General features: G+C 45.8%; 1 protein-coding gene across 1 annotated transcript in view; it reads left to right on the top strand.

Moving 5' to 3' along the window:
• The window catches only part of dnajc17 (DnaJ (Hsp40) homolog, subfamily C, member 17), a 60,160-nt gene that overhangs the window by 15,077 nt on the left and 20,909 nt on the right, over positions 1-24,174 (top strand). Inside the window, exons 3-10 of the mRNA XM_062522835.1 lie at positions 7,191-7,249; positions 7,460-7,547; positions 7,700-7,776; positions 9,081-9,195; positions 12,656-12,705; positions 15,595-15,672; positions 18,082-18,162; positions 19,291-19,422. Of these exons, the coding sequence (XP_062378819.1) occupies positions 7,191-7,249; positions 7,460-7,547; positions 7,700-7,776; positions 9,081-9,195; positions 12,656-12,705; positions 15,595-15,672; positions 18,082-18,162; positions 19,291-19,422 (680 nt within the window). The remainder of the gene's footprint in view (positions 1-7,190; positions 7,250-7,459; positions 7,548-7,699; positions 7,777-9,080; positions 9,196-12,655; positions 12,706-15,594; positions 15,673-18,081; positions 18,163-19,290; positions 19,423-24,174) is intronic.

Below are 24,174 nucleotides of genomic sequence, written 5' to 3' on the forward strand. Positions count from 1 at the left end.
AGCTGTTCGATGTGCAGTCCACGTGACGAATAATCTGCTGGGTTATCCCTAGAGCTGACATACCTCCATTGATGTACCTGAGAGAGGCTGTGGATTACTGCGATTCGATTAGCAACATATGTATGGAATCTTTTGGTTTCACTATGGATGTATTTCAGTACAGTAGTACTGTCTGTCCAGAATGTGGAGTGCTCCAGATCCATGTGAAGTTCCTTCTGAAGCATTTTATCCACTTTCACAGCAAGTGTTGCAGCAGCGAGTTCTAGTCTGGGAATAGTCATCTGCTTCAGAGGAGCTACTCTGGATTTCGCTAATATGAAGGTAATATGAACGACCCCATTGCTGTTTGTGAGACTGAGATAGGTCACCGTTCCATAACCTGCTTCACTTGCGTCACAGAAATGATGCAGCCGAACAGTCTTTACTACACCAAAGTGCTCAGGTTTTACACACCTGTTCACTTCAAATCTGTCCAGCTGACTCAGTTCTGTAATCCATCTTCGCCATAGTTTAGAGAGTTCTTCAGGAATTTCTTCATCCCATCCACACTTTTCAAGGCAAAGCTTTTGCAGAATTTGCTTGGCTATGAGAATAAAGGGGGCTAGGAAACCCAATGGATCGTAGATGGCGCTTACGACAGAAAGAACAGCTCGCCTTGTCAGAGCTCTGTTCTTGATGGCTACCTTGAAGGTAAATGTGTCATTCTGGATATTCCATTGGATTCCTAGGGCCCTTTCCAAAGGTGGTTTGTCTCGGTCCAGGTCGAGTTGTTTAACAAGTGTGGCTCTGTGACTTTCAGGTATTGTAGCAAGGACTTCACAGCTGTTGCTCACCCACTTGGTCAGGGTGAATCCTCCCAGGGCACATGCTTCCCTGAGGTCCTGCGTAAGCTGGATTGCATCCTCAACAGAAGCCACAGACTGAAGGCAATCATCGACATAAAAACTATATTTGATAGTTTCAAGAGCTTTACAATTGAACTGTTCTGAGTTGTCCACCGCTGTTCGTTTTAGGGCAAAGTTGGCAATGCTTGGCGACGACACAGCACCAAAGAGGTGAACGTTCATCCTGTAGACTTCCAGTGGTTTACTTACGTCCCCCTGTGGCCACCAGAGGAATCGGAGGAAGTCACGGTGATGTTCTTGAACGCGTACTTGGTAGTACATTGCTTCGATGTCGGCCATCACAGCAGTTCTTTCTTCTCTGAATCTAAGCAGAACACCTAAAAGAGGGTTAGTCAGGTCTGGACCCTGGAGTAGTTCTGAATTCAGAGATTTGCCCTTGTAGGAGGAAGAACAGTCGAACACAACTCGTAGCTTACCCTTTTGCTTGTGGTACACCCCATGATGCGGTATATACCATATCTTGCCATCATTTCTTTGCAGCTGGTTCTGTGGCACTCTTTCTGCATAGCCTTTTCTGAGTACATCTTCCATAAATGCTTTGTATTCATTTGCATAAGCAGAATCTATTTTGAATCTTCTAGAGAGACCCACTGTGCGCTGTGCTGCCACCTCCTGATTGTTAGGCAAAGTTACATCTTCATTACGAAAAGGTAAAGGTAAGTGATAATGGCCATTTTTAAAAATGACTGACCTTGATGTTAGGTCCATGAATCTCTTGTCTTCAACAGACATCTCCTTTTTCTCCTGATGTTCATTTTCAGGAAAATCATCGTTGTATTGCCTGATGAGTAGATTCTTGATGTTCTCCAATGAGATCCGATTCACTGTCACTGATTGTTTGCCACATTTATCCATAGCAGGACAAGAATTGAGTGGGCCGTTGACCACCCATCCGAGTGACGTCTTGACTGCATACGGTCCATCATTCTGACTGTTGAGTACTTGCCATGGTTCCATAGCCTTTGGCACATCCATTCCAATCAAAATCTCCACATCAGCATCAATGCTTTGTAGTGTTATGTCACTAAGATAAGGAAATCCTTTAAGGTCGTTCTGTGTAAGCAAATTATCTTTTGATACAGGGATCTTAGCTTGTGTGTATACTGTAGGCAATTCAATGAACTTACTTCCATCAAGGTGTCCTACTTCAAGCCCTGTAAGCTCATGACACTTAACGGTTTGCTCTTGTCCCATTGTTCTCAGTGCAATCTCAGTTCTGCGTCCATTGACCTTGAGCTGGTGCATGATTTTCTCCGAGCAGAAGGTGGCTGAGCTGCCTGGGTCCAGGAAGGCATAGGTCATGATGGTTCTGGAGCCCTTGGTTGCCTTCACTAGAACAGGCACAATGGCTAATGCGCAGTGACTGGCCCCTGTTGCATGATTAGCTGTGATCAGTGCACTGTTAACAGGAGTCTGCACTCTCACTGCTTTCTCACCGTTCATGTGTAATAAGGTGGGATGTTTACCCGTGCATGTCTCACAGATACTTCTATTAGTGCAATTTCTGCTAATATGACCTTTCTTAAGACAACCAAAACAATGTCCATTTTTCTTTAGATGTTCCACTTTCTGTTCGTGTGGCTGTGACATAAATTTTTTACAGACAGTGATATCATGCCTATTTGAGCAAAAGCTACACAAAGACAAATGTTCAACACTTCTGTTGGTTTGCTGTGTCTTGGTTGGCTGTGATAGGACTTGCACTTCTGATGGTGTTACAGAAGTCATAAAGCTGCTTCCCCTTCTAGGGATCTTTGTGTCGGGCTTGGCTTTCAAGACTGGACTCTTACTTGGAGGAGGATCTCTAATGTCTCCAAACACTGGGTGGAGTAATACACTGGACTGTCGTTCCAAGAAATCCACAAGATGAGCGAATCTGATGCGTGTATCATCCCTTCGAGAAGTGTCATACACTACATTTCGCCACCGTTCACGAAGTTTGTAAGGAAGCTTAGAAACGAGCAACTTTAAATTAGATGCTACATTCAACTCCTCAAGATGGTCCAGAATCTGCATTGCGTTAAGACATTCTCTTAAGTACAAAGCATATGCTAAAAGAGCCTTACCATCATCAGGTCTTATCAGTGTCCAGTTAAAAGCCTTCTCTAGATATGCATTAGCAATTCTCATTTCATTCCCAAAGTATTTCTTTAAAAGCTGTTTTGCTTCAGCATAGCCTCGGCGGGCATCCATATGCATGCAGCTTCTCACTATATCCTTAGCTTGTCCCTCTGTGAACTGCTCAAGGAAATAAAGTCTGTCTTGGTAGTTGCTAGTATTATTCTCAATGGAATGCTCAAAAGCAAGAATAAATGGTTGAAACGACAGAGGATCACCATTAAAGACAGGTACATCGACTATGAGGTGAACGTTCATCCTGTAGACTTCCAGTGGTTTACTTACGTCCCCCTGTGGCCACCAGAGGAATCGGAGGAAGTCACGGTGATGTTCTTGAACGCGTACTTGGTAGTACATTGCTTCAATGTCGGCCATCACAGCAGTTCTTTCTTCTCTGAATCTAAGCAGAACACCTAAGAGAGGGTTAGTCAGGTCTGGACCCTGGAGTAGTTCTGAATTCAGAGATTTGCCCTTGTAGGAGGAAGAACAGTCGAACACAACTCGTAGCTTACCCTTTTGCTTGTGGTACACCCCATGATGCGGTATATACCATATCTTGCCATCATTTCTTTGCAGCTGGTTCTGTGGCACTCTTTCTGCATAGCCTTTTCTGAGTACATCTTCCATAAACGCTTTGTATTCATTTGCATAAGCAGAATCTGTTTTGAATCTTCTAGAAAGACCCACTGTGCGCTGTGCTGCCACCTCCTGATTGTTAGGCAAAGTTACATCTTCATTACGAAAAGGCAAAGGTAAGTGATAATGGCCATTTTTAAAAATGACTGACCTTGATGTTAGGTCCATGAATCTTTTGTCTTCAACAGACATCTCCTTTTTCTCCTGATGTTCATTTTCAGGAAAATCATCGTTGTATTGCCTGATGAGTAGATTCTTGATGTTCTCCAATGAGATCCGATTCACTGTCACTGATTGTTTGCCACATTTATCCATAGCAGGACAAGAATTGAGTGGGCCGTTGACCACCCATCCGAGTGACGTCTTGACTGCATACGGTCCATCATTCTGACTGTTGAGTACTTGCCATGGTTCCATAGCCTTTGACACATCCATTCCAATCAAAATCTCCACATCAGCATCAATGCTTTGTAGTGTTATGTCACTAAGATAAGGAAATCCTTTAAGGTCGTTCTGTGTAAGCAAATTATCTTTTGATACAGGGATCTTAGCTTGTGTGTATACTGTAGGCAATTCAATGAACTTACTCCCATCAAGGTGTCCTACTTCAAGCCCTGTAAGCTCATAACACTTGACGGTTTGCTCTTGTCCCATTGTTCTCAGTGCAATCTCAGTTCTGCGTCCATTGACCTTGAGCTGGTGCATGATTTTCTCCGAGCAGAAGGTGGCTGAGCTGCCTGGGTCCAGGAAGGCATAGGTCATGATGGTTCTAGAGCCCTTGGTTGCCTTCACTAGAACAGGCACAATGGCTAATGCGCAGTGACTGGCCCCTGTTGCATGATTAGCTGTGATGAGTGCACTGTTAACAGGAGTCTGCACTCTCACTGCTTTCTCACCGTTGATGTGTAATAAGGTGGGATGTTTACCCGTGCATGTCTCACAGATACTTCTATTGGTGCAATTTCTGCTAATATGACCTTTCTTAAGACAACCAAAACAATGTCCATTTTTCTTTAGATGTTCCACTTTCTGTTCGTGTGGCTGTGACATAAATTTTTTACAGACAGTGACATCATGCCTATTTGAGCAAAAGCTACACAAAGACAAATGTTCAACACTTCTGTTGGTTTGCTGTGTCTTGGTTGGCTGTGATGGGACTTGCACTTCTGATGGTGTTACAGAAGTCATAAAGCTGCTTCCCCTTCTAGGGATCTTTGTGTCGGGCTTGGCTTTCAAGACTGGACTCTTACTTGGAGGAGGATCTCTAATGTCTCCAAACACTGGGTGGAGTAATACACTGGACTGTCGTTCCAAGAAATCCACAAGATGAGCGAATCTGATGCGTGTATCATCCCTTCGAGAAGTGTCATACACTACATTTCGCCACCGTTCACGAAGTTTGTAAGGAAGCTTAGAAACGAGCAACTTTAAATTAGATGCTACATTCAACTCCTCAAGATGGTCCAGAATCTGCATTGCGTTAAGACATTCTCTTAAGTACAAAGCATATGCTAAAAGAGCCTTACCATCATCAGGTCTTATCAGTGTCCAGTTAAAAGCCTTCTCTAGATATGCATTAGCAATTCTCATTTCATTTCCAAAGTATTTCTTTAAAAGCTGTTTTGCTTCAGCATAGCCTCGGCGGGCATCCATATGCATGCAGCTTCTCACTATATCCTTAGCTTGTCCCTCTGTGAACTGCTCAAGGAAATAAAGTCTGTCTTGGTAGTTGCTAGTATTATTCTCAATGGAATGCTCAAAAGCAAGAATAAATGGTTGAAACGACAGAGGATCACCATTAAAGACAGGTACATATCGTTTGGGCAAGAGAGAAAGGTTCTGTTGTCTCACCATTAATTCTGTGAGCTCCTTTTGTCTGTTCAACAATTCAGTATCAGCAGCGGTGTCCTGGCTGGTTTCAGGTTGTGGGCTGGTGGAAGTTCTGACGCTCCTGGAGCTGCTGTGTAGATGTCGTACTGTCCTATGCAGTGGTGTTTTAGGCACAGCTGCTACAGATGCAAACTCGAGGGCAGAGGCTTCAGTCAGTGTTGGTTCAGCAGGTTGTTGTTTGTTTGCATCCAGGTATTCGTTCATGGCATCCCCCTGCTCGCCGTCATCACTAAAAGCCTTCAGCTTAGCGTCTGCCTCCGCTAGTTGAGCCTGCAACTCCATACACTCCCGTTTTGACTTCAAGGCCGCTTCCTCCATCTGGAGTGCGTGCAGCGCTGGCAATGCTTTACGGCGGGCCTCAAGCGCAGCCCTCTCGGCGGCGGCGAGTCTTGCTGCAGACGATGTTTTAGATATTTTGGAAACATTTGAAATGCTGTCTTTGGCTTCAACGGTCAACTGTAATGCCTGTTGTCGCTGCTTCCATGTCTCAACTTCGTTAAAGAAGTAGTCAAAGTTTTGTTTTCTTGGTTCATACCAATCAACAGTATCAATCTCCCTCTCCTCCTCAATCATTAATGTTTGCACTGATCTATGAACGGCGTTTAAATCCGTAATGCTTTGGCGTAGCACTTGCAACTTTTCCTCCACTCGGTCAACGTTTATGTTCTCAGCAAGTAAAGTTTTAAGTTCATTAATTTGCCTTGTGCAAACACCAAGCTTCCCTCGGCGAGTGGCCATTTCAGATTTTAAAAGTTTTGCGACCTCTTTCGCCGTCTGTGACTCTTTGTCTGACATCGTGATATAGCCTACAACAATTCACAATTCACGAGAATAAAGTCTTTTCAACTTGTCTAAGCTGAATCAGAGTTTCGTGGCTCGTTTAGGCTACTCACTCGATTTTTGGTTAGCCTCCAATCCTTGTAGTGTTGCTCATTCATGGATTAATCCTTTTACGATGCGTTCTCGTCATTAAGTCCATTTAGTCCGAGTCCGCTTCGTTCCATCAGATGATTATCCAAAGAATGACCGAAAACAACGTTAGTCCACAAGCGAGTTGGTCCATTAGACGTCGGTCTTCGGAAGTTTTCAGACAATGAAGTGGCAATTTCCCCTGAAACTATTGCCACGTGAGGTAGATGAAGGGTTCCGACACACAATCCAAGTTAAGCACGCACGGAGAGTTGAAGTAGAAGAGATGTTGTATTTATTCAAACAATCCGGTTGACTTTCTATTGTAGTAGCATGTGATAAGTTTGCGGTCTGAAAACTGTACCTTCCTGCCATCTAACCTACTGAGCATGTTGTGAGCAGCCTAATTAAAGCCACTTGATTCGCGCCACAGGCACGTCAAGGGGGGCGTGTCTACAGTCAGGTGACCGGTAACAGGTAAGCATGCAGGTAAGATCACTTAAAATCACAATTCTAAATGCAAATGTAAACTAATCATTGTTCTTACTTTACAGATGCTGTAAGTTAACCAAAACATAAATATGGCTCCTACACTTGTCTTTCTCTCTCTATCTCCCTTCTCCTCATCTAACCTTCTTGTCACATTCTCTTCTGTCTGTCTCTTTCTGCTTGCCCTCTCTCTCTTTCTCTCTCCCTCTCTTTCTTTCTCTCTCTCTTTCTCTCTTTCTGCAGCGGATCTCTTCCACCAGCTCTCACAGGCTTTAGAGGTCCTGACGGATGCTGCGGCTCGAGTGAGTTTCCAGTTTACTGTCCTTTTTGACCTGTTCTGCTTGCTGTAGAGATGACCTGCTGGAGGTGAACCCATAGCAGCCCAGTCTAACACCCTCTCCCCTCATCTGTGCTCTTTTCTTCCATCCTTTTCATCCCTACTTTCCCTTCCTCCCGTCCTCTGTCTCTTCTCTTCTTCTCTCCCTCTCCTCTCTTCATCTCTCCCTCCACAGGCTGCCTATGATAAAGTCCGCGCTGCCAAGAGGCGTGCAGTGGAGAGGACACAAAAACTTGATGACAAGCGCAAGAAAATCAAACTCGGTATGACTTAGCCATAGCCACCAGCTAGACACACTGCACATAATGGAAGCTTCTTTCTGTTCTGGCTATAGGGAGTTGGTATTGTTGTTTTTTGGGTGGTGGGGGGGGTATACTTTTGGATCTGTGTGTGAGCGTGCGTTTCTGCTGCACAGACTTGGAGGCCCGCGAGAGACAAGCTGAAGCCCATAGTGCAGAAGAGGTCAAAATCACACGAACACTGGAAGAGGAGGTATGACCCACACACACACACACAGGGCAGCTCTCTCCCTCCCTCATACATACACACACAAAACACATGTCTTCACAAATATTGCCCCATGACCAGAGAGCACCTGTGTAAAGGCAGTGGAGTTGAGCAGCATAGGTGTTTGGGCAGCTCCTCCAGTATGTGTTGGTTGAGCGCCTCCTTGGAGTAGAACCTGGTAAGGTTGGCCAATCAGGAGTGGAGCTGGCCAAAGGTCAGAGTGTGCTTCTGTCATGCATTCCGCTCCACCCTAGTAACTCCTCAAACATTCTTAAATGCTCCTTGAAACCTTTCCTCCATCACGGAGCGTTTTTAATATAGATATGGAGTAACGAGCGCTCTGCTCCTCTTGATCACTGTGCCCAGAGCCTTATCTTTTTTGCGTGCTCCGAACTTATTTCACACCCATTGACACCTAAAGCAGCACACTTGGGCTCAGAACAAAGGCCAGTTACCTGATTACTGGGCCTGTCCTGCCATATCACAATTAGGCCTAATCCTATTAGATTAGGCTGCAAACGTCTAATGAGCCATACTCGTAAAGAAAGCAGAATGTCTTGCACTACTTCTATAATGAGTCATAGGTTTTCAGTGTGTGTGTGTGTGTGTGTGTGTGTGTGTGTGTGTGTGTGTGTGTGTGTGTGTGTGTGAGAATGAGAGTGTGTGTCTGTGTATGAGAATGAGAGAGAGTGTGTGTGTGTGTGTGTGTGTGTGTGTGTGTGAATGAGAATGAGAGAGAGTGTGTGTGTGTGAATGAGAGTGTGTCTGTATGTGTGTCAGTGTACATATTTGTGCGGCCTGCATGTGTCTACACAAACGTGTCTGTGTGCAGGAAGCAGGCCCAGTGTTCTCCAGTAGGTGGCAGTGTTTTTATTTGAATAGCCCTACTTGGACTATTGATTAATGATCCTCCCTCAGGCACACACTGCACCCACCTGTCTCCTCCTGTGGTCAGCGTTTGACACGCAACAAGCTCACACGCTGTTTACTTGTTTATATGATGTCATGCTAGATGCATTCATTTTCCATGTATGGCTCTGAGCACATGGGCTTCTCTGTGTGCTCCACTTCCATGTACGTACATCTAATGAATACTCTGTTAGATCATGCGTGTGTGGTAGTATATTGTGTGAGAGTTGAGGATCCACTTTTAATTGTGTTTAATTGTGTGTGTGTGTGTGTGTGTGTGTGTGTGTGTGTGTGTGTGTGTGTGTGTGTGTGTGTGTGTGTGTGTGTGTGTGTGTGTGTGTGTGTGTGTGTGTGTGTGTGTGTGTGTGTGTGTGCGCTAGATCACTCGGTTGCGAGAGGAGGGTTCCAGACAACTCCAGGAGGAGCAGAAACTTATTGAAGAGCAGATCGAGCGTGAGAAAGCAGCCAGACTTCACACAGATGGCTCTCACATAGGTAACACACACACACACACACACACACACCTGGTAGTGAAGAACTAAATCTGTTATTGTCTGCTTCAGTTACAACATCACATAGTAGAATATCTGTATGTTTAGTATGTTTAACTCGAGTCAAGGACATTGTCAGCATAATTTATTCAACTTCTACTCTTCGGTAAACTTAGTCTAGGATAAGAGGTAGCCATGCATGCTACTTCTAGCCTTACATTTTTTTTCAAAATAGGCAAGAAAGAGTAAAGGGTGTGAATTTCCAACAAATGTGGATGCAAATTACTTCCAGCAGTCTGTTTGGGTTAGATAATAACTCATGTAATGATACAGTTAAACATTCACTGTGGCAATTAAATGATAGTTTGTGGCAAGAATTGTGATTTGTTATTGAAATACTGCCTGATGCTTTCATGTTGAGGTCAGTGGTTTGACCTAATGCATTTCTAATATGGGTTCAATAACCTATTCAAGAAAACAAAGTCGGGAACATATTACTTTTTGCTATTAACGGTTTTATGGGTGTGCAGCATAATGAAATTAACTTCACAACAATCACTGCTAACCAAGTCATTATTTAGAGTGTGCATCCTGTTGAAGACCTCCTTGTTACCTGCAATTTCATCATGTCTTCCTTGCACTGTTTTTTCCTCATTATGCGATGAGTTGGTCAAGCCTGTCAGGAAGCCATGTGTGAGCTCATCTCCTTGCCCCTACCCATAAACACCCAGCACCAGTGGGCCTGTCTGCTCTCACACGCTCCATAGCAGGGAAACGGCATCTAATTAGACTAAGAGCTCTAGTGAAGTGAAGGCCTCACATACCAGAAGCTTGACTTGACTTGGAATTGGAAAAGAGTCATTCATTGCTTACAGGTGTGTTAGCAGTGAGAAGTGAATAAGTCGGGCTGGACTTCCCCTTGAATAATGTACTCCTGACTGGATTACTGTAAAGTGACTCAAGGTGGGGGACACGTTGTGAAAATGTGAAATGTTTGCAATGTTATTTTATGTCGAAAAAAAAAAATGGCAGATTGTTCAGAGTTTGGACAAAAAAGTAATAGGCTCTGCTGCTGGAATCATAACCTTCTTGGTCAAAGTAAATAATGTTTTGTTTCTTTCAACTAAACCACTGAAATGTTGGGCCTGGTGGTAAAACCTGGGCGCTTGTTTTCATTTCACGGTTTTACATTGTAATTTTTGAGTAAGGGATTTTCCAACTGTATGGTTTGTTTGTGCGGTCTTGTGTTTCCTCTGTCCACTTGTCCTTGGATGAATTGTGCTTTGACATACCCCAGATGAGATGTCTGTATGTTATTTAGTGTTTAGAGGCAAAGTACTGGCTTTTGGAGAAAGAAAATGGCTGCTTGTGATTTAGAGCCATGGCCATGGAGTGTCATAGAGGTGTGTGTGTGTGTGTGTGTATGTGTTTGTGTGTGAGGGAGGGTAAGCGGAAGAAAGGCAGAAAGATGGAAAACAACATAAGAATGGAAACATTGAGGGGAAAAAACATGTAAAGAGAAGACACGGAAGGAATGAGGGAAAAGATATTGAGGGAAGAAGAGAAAGAATGATAGGGAGAAAGATAGAGAGAGAGAGAGAGAGAAAAGTGCATGTAAGAGAGCGCAAAAATGAGAGGGAGCGTGACCAAGGAAAGAGATACGGAGGGAGTGAAGGAGAGGGGTGGAGGGGTGGAGGTGGAGTGTGGGCGTGAGGAGGGAAAGCGAGACGAGCGTTGGGAGCGATCGCGCGTCCTGGCCGGGACCCCTGGCGCGTCGGCATGCAGCCACTCGGGGAGGCACGCAAAGGAACGGCTCGACCTCACCCAGACACCGGCGCTCTCGCACGCTAGCAGGGGCTGGGGCGGAGGGGCTTGGGCCGGGGGTGTCCCCATATCCTCTCCTCTGGCCCCCCTATAGGCATCTGTGAGGGGCGCTCTTTGAGCCTCGTCTGAAGAGTGGATGCAGATAAAGGGCAGTTCTGGGACAGCTCTGGAAATTGATTGTGTGTGTGTGTGTGTGTGTGTGTGTGTGTGTGTGTGTGTGTGTGTGTGTGTGTGTGTGTGTGTGTGTGTGTGTGTGTGTGTGTGTGTGTGTGTGTGTGTGTGTGAACAGAAATATAAGGCCGCCTTTAACCACCACCACCATTCATATTAGATGTCCCTGCACCACACAGTCAGGTGTATCATTCCGACCTTTCCACCATCACCAACGGTTTGCATCTTGTCAGTACCAATACTTTGGAAAGATGTGAACATTTGACCACATTCTTAATTCAAGTCAGAGATGTTCACAATTGATTTTTTGGAAGTCCAAGTCAAATCTCAAGTCTTGTCACGAGTCAAGTCTCAAGTTCTAGCCTACTACATGTGGGTGGGCTAGTAAAAATGTTGGGTGGGTAACATAGATCAAATTGAATCAAAATTGAAATAAACACATAACACAAACAGAAAAAAACAAAGTGGAAATATCTAGCTGGAGTTGCTGCAACCAACAGTCAGAGATGGGCAGTATTTCTGCGAAATGTTTTTAAAATAAGTATTTAAAATACAGAATAGTATTTTGTCATTTGTATTTTATTTTGTTGAGGAAAATGGCTTCTTATGGTGTATCAAAATACTTGACGTGATTCAAAATACCTCTGAGGTAATCATAATATTGAGATTCAGGAAAATGATCCAGTGCAAGATGAGTAACTCACACACACACACATATACTCCCTCTCATACCAACCTCAAGTTTCTTGAGAACTGCATCATCCACCTGGTTATGTGGTGTTTCTGCAACATTGTTCAATCTGCGCATGCATTGACAATGCCAGAGACTTGTCTCCGCTTTGTACTGCTTCACACGTTCAGTTGTGGCTTTTTGAGTGCATCTCTTATACAGTGTCAAGGCTATGAGTTGTAACAGGCACGTCAGCACAGTTGATCTGTTGACTGCAGGTTATGGCATGTCTCGTAGGCAGAGAAAAAGTGTTGCTCTCAAACACTGTCCGCTTAATCAACAAAGCCAGTGCACTGATGAAGGAATAGATTAGATAGACAGCTATGGAAGGTTTGCAAAGTGATATCATGCTCCCTTAGTATTTTATATATCTATACAGTATTTTATATATCTATACTGTATTTTATTTTGATGCATATTAAGGGAACTTGCAGCTCGTCATAGGTTTCCCAATGTATATGCACTAATACAATAAAGCAAAAATATTTGCATACAGGCTGCTCACTAGTCTCGAAGCTCAAGTCCGAGTCAAGTGTTTTGAGGTGGACTCGCAAGTCAAGTCTGAAGTCACTGTTTTTGTGACATGAATCTGAGACTCGGATTGGAGTCGCACTTAAGTCCCCATCTCTGATATCCTTTTCATTCTCTTGCTCTCTTTGTCACTGCTGTAGTTTTGCACATGTGCTAGCTAATGTATTGCTCTATTATTCTCCTTCTCTCTCTTTCTGATATTCCCTAGATGATGGTGCTGGAAACCAGGGAGGTGGCAGTGCGACCCCGAAACTAAAAGTAAGAATTCACCTCCCTCTTCAAAGTCTCTTGGAGAAAAAAAACAGTGCACCTTTGTATCTGAGATCTCTTTTTAAAGCTGTTCACCTTCTTCTCCGAGGTCTCTTGGAAAAGGTGGTTTAGCGGTCAGTAACAGAGGAGTTGAGATTCGATTGCTCTGAGGTATTTCATACGAAAGCCGTTTTCATAGAGCAACCCAAAAAAGCCTTTGGATATGATGTATACAGTAAAATGAATACGCAGACTCCCCTTCATCTCCCTCCTCCTCCTCCTCCTCACCCATAAAATGAAGCTTCGCCCCGAGATCCCGGCCATTTGCTCTTTCCAGCTCTGGTCAATTGTCAAGAGAGTTTTAACTGCATAAAATGGAACACTATAATATTTCCTTTGGCAATTATTCAGTTTTGACTTATTGAAGGGCTTGGGTGAAGGGGGCCGGTGGTGTGTTAGCTAATGTGTTTATGTATTTAATCTCATTAGCATGTCTGATACCCATCAAGTTCTCTCTGTTCCCCTGTGAGGCGCACTGACGTTTGTGTGTTCATTTACGGAAAATAAACAGAGTCATCTGCAACCTGGGAAGTCCAGTGCGTGCGTTACGTGGGATTCTGTGTGAACGATATTCCAGTCCGCCCTCCTCAAGGGATGTGTCTGTCTGGGGGCTGGGCCTAGAAAATGCAAGGACTGCCAACCCCAGTCACGTCTGCCTGAGACGCTCGCTCTTTAACCGTATTTGAACGGCAACTGCGCGATGATTACCATCCGAAATCTGTCGTTTCCCCTTACGGACATCTCCAGCGCTGTGCGCCTGAATGTGCGCTGCCTTTAGCAGCTCTGGTGTTGATTGCCTCTCTTGCTTCGCCAAGAACTCCTCGTGCCGCTGTCTTTGATATTTACATGACCCTGTCTGTCCGTCCTAAATGAAATTGATTGGAAGTGTATCTCTAGCCAGAGAAGTGATGGTTGGGAAAACCTTGGGTCGACCTGGGCTGGTCGTCTAACAGGCCCCCGGCAGTAAGACGATCGGCCTATTAAGGCTCTATTAGTTTTCGTGTAAGGCTATTTGCTTTTGTTTGACCAAGAAAAATCCTTCCCCTTCCCCATCCTCTATCGTGGGTGTGCAATTGAAAATCTGTTGACATCAGTGTACCGGAGAGCTCCGGGAGCTGGCCAAAGAATACCGTTCGGAGGCTCTGAAAAAGCACTTAAGCGATGTTTAGACTAGTATTAATACGCACCGCGGGCCGCCAGCTTTCAAGGGCCCGCTCCTTGGGCACAGCCCAAATTCTGATCCGCCTCGTTAGAAGATTAATGGGAGAGAAGGTTATCGTTGGGTAGAAGAGGCACTGCTTGGGAAATGGGAGAGCACATATTTCAAATAACTCTTCGCAGAAAGACATTTCAATTATGGGCTATTCCCAGAAATGTTCTTTTTCTTTTTTTGTTCTTGACAGTTAGCAGAACTTTGGGCCTGGACTAGGCCTTCGTTCTTCTCCTGCTCCCACACTCCTGCTCTCTCTTTCCATAATTCTCTCTCTCTCTCCATCCCTCCATCTCTCTCTCTCTCTCCCTCCCTCCCCCCCTCCCTCTCAGTGTTTGTTGCACTGTTGAGATGGTTTGTGCGATAAGAAGCATGAACCCACTCTACTAAATTATAGCCATTACATGTGAGAAAAACAAGAAAAAGTCGTGATTTTAAAGCATGTTCGCGTGAGTATTTTGATCGCTTCTCCATTCCCCTTCTGCATTCAAAGCAGCACAGTGTTCACCCCCTCCAGACACACACACTTCTCTCCCTTGTCTAGTCCGTGCTGAACGGATGTGTCTGTTTTGTGTTACACCTTCATTAGGAGTAGACCAAGAGGTGGGTGCCACTTGGCAGGTGAAGTGGTGCTGTCAGTCCTGTCAACACTCCAAGTACCCCCCCCCCCCCCCCCCCCCCCCCCGTCCTCCCCACCACCGTTCCCTGGGCCTCCTCATCCCGCGTGCTCATTTTAGCCGGCTCTCTGACCTCCGCACGTAAAGCTGCATGTAAATTGACTGCAGGACTCCCAGGTGGTGATGGGTGAGCTCCAAGTATTTAGAATGGAAAGACAAGTGAGAGAGTTAGGGAGAGTGGAGAGAAAGGAAAACTAGCTGAAGAGAACAACAAGCTTCCCTTCCCTTCCCTTCCCTCGTCTCATCCATGGACTGGAGGCCCCTGCTGAGACACTGCCTCTTGTTTAATGTCCATGTCTAATGGTGCCAACAAGCCAAGGAATTGAGCATTGCGGTTATTTCTAAAGTAAAATCCCAGGATCCTTCACTCCTGTTTGGCTGAGACAGTAGGCCTTGATTAACTTATTGTCTACAAGGGCCCTCATGCAGCAAGCCATTTATTTATGTAATGCCATGGACAATAGTCAGTCTTACTTTAAAATGAATTGAGAATTGCTGCTTCTTCCTAAGGTACAATTCCAGACTTGGGGATGCTTCACTTCTGTTTGGCTGAGTCAGCAGGCCTTGATTAGCTTGTTATACAGGGCCTGTTCAGGTCACAGCACTTATGAGTGTGGGCCCAGAGCCTTAGAAAGACTCACTGCCAAAAAGAGCAAAATTATCCCAATGATTAAACTAAGGACATTTCACCTGTTAATCTAACAGGTTTGATATGTCTTTGCAATGGCACAATTTTTTTAAGTAATACTTTTAAAGTATTACTTTTAGTAATACTTTAAAATGAGTTTTATTTTATTTAAAATTAGAGCTTTTGGTCTCTTGGTGATTAGAAAAAAAAGTAGTTGAATGATGAGGGTTTCATTTGGAACTCTCTTGCTTTGGTGATCTTGACTGTTGATGGTCTTTCCATCTTTGCTGATGTTATCTTATTTTTGACCTCTCCCTTTTCAGCTCAAGTGGAAGAGTAAAAAAGAAGATGAGAATAATGGGGGCTATTCACAGGAGTTTCTGTTTAGCCTACTCAAAAAGGTGAGTGACCGCCGAGTCTGGAATAGATATCCAGCTTCTAATAACACTGTGACTGATCGTCCCACGGACAGTTCGTGTGTCAGACTTGTTTGACCTTACCTCCTGCAGTAAGGCAATCATCCCAGTGTTGTTTCTAGAAGTCGGGCTAATGAAATTAGTCTCACAGAAACCGTCCATCTTGGTGCCGTGAGAGTGTGAGAGCGTGTCTGTCTGTATTTGGAAGACCGTGTTTTCTCCCCAAACACACACGCCTAATGAGACTCGCTCGGTGTCCGGTGAGCACAGTTTTGTGGCCTGTATGACATCACCAGCCCCAGCTTGGTGTTTAGTTTTTTTTTTTTTTTCCTTTTTCTAATTTTTCCCCCTCATGCAAGCTTCATTAAGTTTTGTAGCAGTTGTAGCAGCGAAAGTGCTAAGGGCGATGTGGTGCCCTGTTAAAAGTGGTGCACGCCATCGTTAGTGCCCCCCTCTCTGCTGGTCGGGGCGTGTGTTTTACCGGTGCCAGGGGAGCCACCAGGAAATGTGCTCTTCTCATGCAACGCCGCACCGGTGTGCACCTTCCCCTGTCCTCCTCCTCCTCTCCTCTCCTCCTCTCCCTCGCTCGGCCAAGCTCCAGGCCATTGAACGTGCGGGCTGCAGGTTTTTCATGAGGAGGGAAACAATGCGGACAGTTTTTTTTTTTTGGGGGGGGGGGGCGGAGGGTGCTGGACTGGTGGTGGGGAGGTATGTTTAAGTGTCACTGACGTCAAACGTGCTCCGTGAAGGTCAAGGGCTCAATCCTTCCTCCGCACGCTACTCCAGCAGGGTGGCTCGTCGGTATGGATACAGGAGACTGGGTCAAAGGATTGTGGGAAAATTAAGTGTTGCTCCCATTTATTTATTTTTTTACTCTCCCCTGACTTACTATTAAACTGATGCAAGAGGAAGAAAATAGCCCCACTCTGCCTCGAAAAATGCAAGATGTCACTGGAAAGGCCAAATGGCAAGAGATGTCAGGTGAGGTCCTGCTGATGGAGCGCTTTGGCCTTCCAGTGGGAGCCGTCACTGTGTGTGTATTTTGGCCTCCGCATCACTTCTGACCCTCCAGGATGCTTTAAAAAAAAAAAAAAGTTAACTAGACCGCGAAATACTTGGACATATGAAATAACTCTCTGCTGGGACTCCGCGCTGTCGCTGTTGCCAAACTGTTCCCGATCCGATTGTTTGTTCTGAAAAGTCCTCGCCCGTTCCTTTAGTTTTCCCAGACAAATGAGCTGAGATACAGTTCTGAATAAGCACTGTCATCATCCTCGCACCCCCCCTGCCCCCTGTCTGGATCTAGGTGACAGGCCAACTAATGAGGCCCCGTCACTGTTGGCCGACCTAGTGGCCGTTCCTTCCTGAAACTCAAGAGGCCTTTCCACTGCTCTTTCCCCACAGCAGCCCAGAGAGAGAACAGGGTGTGTGTGTGTGTGTGTGTGTGTGTGTGTGTGTGTGTGTGTGTGTGTGTGTGTGTGTGTGTGTGTGTGTGTGTGTGTGTGTGTGTGTGTGTGTGTGTGTGTGCATGTTTGGATGGTGGGAGGGGGGGCACTTTTACTCGGTACATTCAGTCCAAGTTAGAAACTGCCCCCGTCCAACCCCTGTCACTCAATACCCTCCCATCCACCCAAACCACCCAGCCAACCTCCCTCCCCGTGTCGGGGGTCAGTGAGTGACCCACAATGCACCTCTCCTCCCATGCTCTCCCCGAGCCAAGTCCTACTAGCCGTTGGTCTGGCCGGGGGCCATGGGGGCTAATTTGGGCTCTGCACCAGAAACTGCTTTTACAGCGTGTTCTCACATCTACTGTGCAGAATGGAGATCGCTGAGCAAGTCCAGAGTGCCGTCTGTCCCACTGGCGGGCAAAACATTACTCTGAGTACTCCCAGGCTTTTTTTTGCATTCAACAGCAGCAATTTTTGTCTGTGAACCTTTGCTGGGGTTGATGGCTCTCATGGGCTCAGAGCCTTGGAGCCGTCATTGAGATTTATGTCCCCACGAGTCGTATCACTCAGGCCTATATGCATTTGTTATTTTTATTTTTTTGTTTTTGTTCCTTCTGTAGCTAAAGTTAATATTTATTTCTCTAGGAACCTTCAGTGCAATTTGAAGTGTAGAAACCTCTTTGTAGGCCTCAGTTTGTGCATATGCTGTTGGTTAAGTGTAAACAACGCTGTGAAATGTACAGTGAATAAAGATTTAGGAGATACAATTGTGTACATTTAGAAAGCAGGAAGTACCTGTTTTGATTGCCTTCAGGTGTTACACTGTCTCTGTGGTAATGTGCTGTATACATGAATGTCCTCTTAGTCACAGGAAACATATTACACAACATCCACTGTCTATCCCTTTCTCTCTCTCTATCCCTTTCTCTCTCTCTCTTCTCAACAGTACGGAGATGTGCAGAATGTGCTCATATCGAGTAAGAAGAAAGGGAGTGCTGTGGTGGAGTTTGGATCTGCCAAAGCGGCTGTACGTATCCTCCCCATCTAATAATCTTTTCCTAATTTCTCTTCAATTCCAGCAAAAAAATGCTTCCCATTGGCTATACTTTCAGGGTACTCTTCAGGGAATTAAAAAAAACAAAACAGGAAAGTAAGTAGAGCCCAAGCTTGTGAAGTTTTTGAAACCAGTATAATCTGTTAAAAACGTCTACTTTCTGATTTTGGGCAGATTTGGTCTGCACATGTAAAGATCCCAGACACCACGGTTGCATCTGGGAATGCCTCCTCATGGCCACCCCACCAAAACGCTGCATGTTTTACGGCGCACTTCAGCAGTGTGGACATGTCCTCACCAGATGCGGGTGCTGAGAGGATGCACAAGTGTTGCAGGCATGGCTGTGGAGCTGGTAGTGCAGACGAGCAGGGCCAGACCCAGCACAGCCACTCTCCTAATGAAGACCAGAGTCCTGGCCTTGTTGTTGTCTCGTGTCGTCTGGATGTCCCGGCCCTCTCTGTGTCCTCCACCCTGCGCCGCTTGGCACAGCTCGCACAAGTGGTCCTCGCTGCGCTCTTGTGATGTTCTGTTGTGGTTCTCTTGTGCGGTCACTCTCCTGAGAACGTGCCTGACGGGCCCAGACGGCCCAAAAAAGGGGGGATTGGGGGGGTTTGGGGGGGCGGGTTGGTGGAGGAGGGATTTGAAGGGGCGGGGTGCTTTTGAGGCTCACTGAAGTTCTCCACACACACATGTGTCTTGTCATGAGCCATGGATAACACATGCACACAAACACAAACATAAATAAGGCCGGGGTGAGAACAAGCCTGAGTGGGCTGTGGACGCGCAGTGGAGGAGGAGGAGGCTTTTGAGCAGAGGCACATTTGCCATATGTGTTGCATTTGGAGCATGTGAAAAACATTTACACCCAAAAGACTGTGTGACACGAGGGTGCTGAGCGACTGTGCAGCCTCGCACTAATATATGGGGTGAGAGAGCGAGAAGCAAAACCTCAGTAAATAACAAAGAAATGTTCAGAGGAAGAGGTGCCGAGACAGCGAGAAGCGTCTTTGTTGTTGTGGTGTTGTAAGATTTACACCTCACGTGGTCCCGACGGAACTGCTTTATTGACACTTTTTTATATCTAAATGTGCCCCATGACAGGACTTGGCGTTTAAGAATGAGAGTGGGCTGATGGGAAACCCGCTGAAAATCTCCTGGCTGGAAGGGCAGCCTGAGGCCCCGCCCGTACCCACACACACATCAGACCCCGGCAGCATGTTCACACACTCACAGGTAAGGCTGAGGAGATGGCCTGTGTGTGCGACGCGTGATTGTACTTTTAACCGTAGCCTAAAACAAAAACAAGAACTGTAGTTAGCGGAGTGTCAGAGCGCTCGGTCATGATTTTGACCTCCCGCATATGCTGCCGTTCTTTTGAGTTCTCCGAATTTCTCTCAACCTTCAAAATGACATGTTATGCTTTGCAACCTCAATCCAAACACCATTTTCTAAACACCATACCTCTAAAGACAAAGTATGTGTACTTTTGAGATTTTATTTTTTGTATCGTCATGCAAAATGTATCGGCTCAGACCGCTCGCTTTGCCCTCGTTGGGTTTCGCGAGCAAAGTGTTTGGGGAAAAGGGGGTCTTGAGTTTGTTTGGCTTGGACTGGGCCTGTGCGCACACTCCGACTCCGACAGAAACGAGCCGCTCGTCGCCTATTATGGGCTGACCCAGGAGACCATAGGAATTCTCCAGAACGCTCCGGAATGGTTGGACCCAACCGGAGCAGGGGAGCACCACGGAGATGTAATGGGCGACTGGCACGAGAGGCTCTCGACTCGTTGGCTCAGCCGCTGAAGAGAGCTCTCGCCTCCTGTGCTCTTCAGAGAGAGCAGCTCTCCCATCCCATACCCTCAGTTGCTAGGCAGCATTAGTGATGCTAGTCTTCTGTTCTTATCCTCTAATCGTATATGTGACCCTGTAAAGCGGAACCAGTCGTTTCGGTAAAATTTAGTAAATTAAGTTATTGTGCTCACGTGAACGGCCATAAACTAAGCTTTCCAACGATATGTATATCGAGGGTATTACACAAACTATCGCTAAGATAACCGCATCCAAAGTTGACATAGTTCTCCTGTCACGATATGCCAGAAGAGGAGAAATCACCTGTTTAAGCAGCGCGTGCACAACGGGAATGACAGCAAATGTGTTGAATCTTCGCCGGGTTTAACAGTCAAAACGTAGGTTTTTCAGTGAAATGCGTTCACGATATGAAACTGTAGACTGTATGCAGCCGAATTATGCGAAAACGTGAAATTCAACATTTTAACCCGGAAGTTTGTTATTGTTGATTTTCTCAAAATAACGATGTGCGCAAAACGACTGATTTCGCTGTGAATGGTCACATATATGGTCCCTCACACCTGTGATTGTTCCAGTACACGAATGTGTCCATAACTGACTGACCATGCCAATGTGCTATTGATCAGAGATTGCTCTAAGACTCCAACGGGCTGCCTCCACCTTGCCCAATCTACCTAATAGTCAGGCAGCCATGCGGTCAGACCTAAAGTCACCTAAAGTCACCTAAATTATGGCTTTTGGCTGCCGGACTTTAAAGAGTGGCCTTAGCTATGCTGAGGGAAGAGCTCGACCTTCTTTATGCTGCTTAGTTCAGCACATACATGCATCTGCTTTAGACATGCATGATGTCATTCTAAAACATACGACACCATTTCTCCTACACTGTGTACTCTTGAAAGGGCCCATGGCTCCCCCACTGTCTTGTAAGAGCAGCCATTCTTTTCTCTCTCTCATCGCTCCCTTCACCCCACTCATGGCTCTAGCGACGGCATGTGGCGCAGGCAGCCTATATTGAGACAGCATCTGGGAGATTTCCTTCATGGCGGATGGAGCAGACCCAAACAGGAGTCTGTGAGGAATACTGTCTATACATGGTGTTTGGCAAGCATTTGACCCAGGGAGGATATTAGATCATCAGAAATTGTGCAAGACTAAATAAGGATCAAGTCAAACTCTTTGTCTGAACTATATTACAAATGACGTGTTGCACCATAGAGGATTTGCTAGGCCAATTTTGCTTCTATTATAATTCCAAAAAAAGCATATGCTCTTAGCCATTTGTGACACTTTATCTATTTTGATATGTGAATGTCTCTTGATTTTTAAACAAATCTTAAAAGCCTAATGGCACCAAGGAAAGCACTTGAATATGTCTAAACAAAGAAAAGAGAACAGAGACGAGAAAAATGATGTCCGTAATAGTCATTATTGGAGTCATTTCCTGATTATTTTTCTTCCTCTCACTCTGTGTAGTTGAGGCTGAGGCTGTGTGTAGAGGTCATGCTCCGTAACACTCTGTGCCTCAGGGGCCTCTTGCAGCTCCATTTCACCTGTTAGGCCGCCCCAGCTATGGGACTCAATCTGGCCAATTCACACACGCTTTTCCCAAATGGTGGTGCGTGCTGTACAATGACCATTGTTTTATTTCGTGCACACTTCCTTTTATTTGCTGTTTGATCAACAAGAGCACTTTTGGGAGAACACTTGTCAGAGCAGAAATGAGCAATGAGCAATTTAAGTGACTCCCCCCCCAAACCCCCCAACCCCCCAAACACCACTTCTAACAACTGTCATTATTCCTCAGATTGCTTCATCACAAAATTGAGGGGTTTTGGGACAATGTAAAAATCCACATCATTACAGCATCACCAATGTTCAGTTGATCCTCTTGCGGTGGATGGTGGTCCCCGAGGAGGCCTGTGTCACATAGCTGGGGGTGAAGAGAGAGTCAGTGCTGCTAGTGCGGCGGAGACCACTGTGGAGGTCCACTGCGTGGGTCCCTGTGAGGGCCGTAACTCCAGCTGGCCTGGCCTCCCCAGCGCCACTCCCACAGCGACTCCAGCTGAGTTGAGACAACGTTCAACTAAGACATTCTGGATGCATCTGTCAATTTCTCCCCTCTTCACTGGGGTAACAAGTATCTGGACCCCACAGTAGAGCTGAGACGCGAGCATTACCTCAGTTCTATCCCTGTTCTGTTTTAATAATACAAGTCTGACTCTGGTGGCGGCCAGGGACCTGGAGCACAGCTGGGTCCCCCAGTGACCCCCGGCCTGGGCCCCAGAGCCTGGGCTGAGCCTGAGCACGCCTGACCTATCCGGGTCTGCTCTGGCCTGGCCTCCACTGCACCCGTGGAAGAGGAGGAGGGGGGGGGGGGGGGCATAAGGTGGTCGTCTCTCTGTGCTGCGACACATGTAGTTTATATTCCTGATTTATGAGGTCTCTGTGCCCCGGGACTTGCTGCAGCTGGGCCTGACATTCCACCGGGAGGTGTCCCGCCCCGGAGGATCATGGGATTTGTGGCAAACAGAAACCTGACAGGGCTTGCTTGCGTGCATACAGTATGTGTGTGGCGGTTGTAGAGCTATGGCAATGCATTCTATACGCCCTCCAGCTTTGCGTTTTAATGTAGTCTTTTTAATTTATGTGCTGATCATAAATTGCGAGATAAAAAGGCTTAACTCATATTGCAGAGCAATTCTCACAGCTTCTAACCTCATTTCAGCCTCCCACTCTGCATTCTACAGAACCCCCCCATCCGTCTCTCGGCCCCCCCACGTGTAAAACACAGTATGTGTACATCTGTAAGAATGCGTCTCTTAAATAAAGAGCCCTCTGTCCAGGTCTTTCCTGCGTCCATGAATGCATCTAAAGAAACAGAACTTCTCACAACCGTTGGGTTATTTATGTTGCAAATGCAGGCTGAGTCATGGGGCCATGGTGTCTAACAGCTCCCGAAGGTCCACAATAATAATAAATTCCTGATATTTGGAAAGGATTTGATTTCAGCCTTCGCAGTTTGTGTGTTGTTGTGCATCACTGCAGAGCCCTGTAATAAATTCTGAACCTCGAGAGCTTGTGAAATTAGAAGGTTTATGTGGCGTGCGAATAACAAGGCAGCTCGATTCGAGTGAGGTTCGCCGTCGGCCAAAACGCACGGCTAGCTGAGCTTGCAAAATGATGTCTTGGGCCGCAATCCACAGGACGTGTCATATCGGGTTTACCCTGCTTGCGTTGATTCTTACTCTCTCTCTGACTTATCTTTACCAATAAAAACCTCAGTCCGATTAAGTCATAAATTCATAGAAGTGATAGTAATCCTGTCCACAGCAGTGAGATTTACTCTGAAAAATTGGAGCAATCTTCCTCTTTATTAGCGATATTTGGGGTCGTGTAGTAACCTTCTACACTATGTATCTGCACATCTGTGGCCAGGCATTGTTGAAACCACACACTGCAGACAGATTGATGTGATAGATTGCTGTTCTTCCTTTTCCTAGAATTGCACATTAAGCCATCCCTCTGTCCGTATCCATCATCCCCTTTGCACGTCTAGCCTACTCAAGGTCGACACACTGCAGTATCTGCCTCAGAGAACACCGAGATATGCGTGAGTCGATCTATGTAGGGTTCTGGGCTGGCCTCCCGTGAAGATAAATTGCTAACCTGGTACAATTGGAACCGTGTAACTTTTTCCTCCCCGCTGTCGAAGGTCATTGGCCAAATGCAACATGATCCAGATGTAGCTTTCCATTTTAAGGAGCTTTCTCCTCTTCCAAATCTATAGACTTAATCTTTAACAGAAGCATTCTACAGTTTGCTCAAGATAATGTGACCCAGTGTATCACATAGGACAAGGACAATGGGAATAGTGGAGGAGGCAGATAACTCAGGGATTTTTTGTTTCTGAGGAGTAACGTGAGTTCTTGGGAAGATCTGTGAGGCAGTAGTTTCATGTTAAGACAAAAGCCAAAGGAGGCATGGTCTTGAATACCCAGGGATGATTAATGGCATTGAATCATAGTGGTAATGGGAGGATTGGAACAGCTTATGAATGCACACATGGAAAGGAGAATCTTTGTCTTCAAGAATCTCTTTTCTTCTCTTTTTACGTCGCTCTGTAAGTCCTAGAATCCAGTGCACCGAGTGGTGTTCAATTTTTTTGCTTCTGTGCGCT

This window comes from Sardina pilchardus, chromosome 20 (assembly GCF_963854185.1).
Source record: "Sardina pilchardus chromosome 20, fSarPil1.1, whole genome shotgun sequence".
Lineage (NCBI taxonomy): Eukaryota > Metazoa > Chordata > Actinopteri > Clupeiformes > Clupeidae > Sardina > Sardina pilchardus.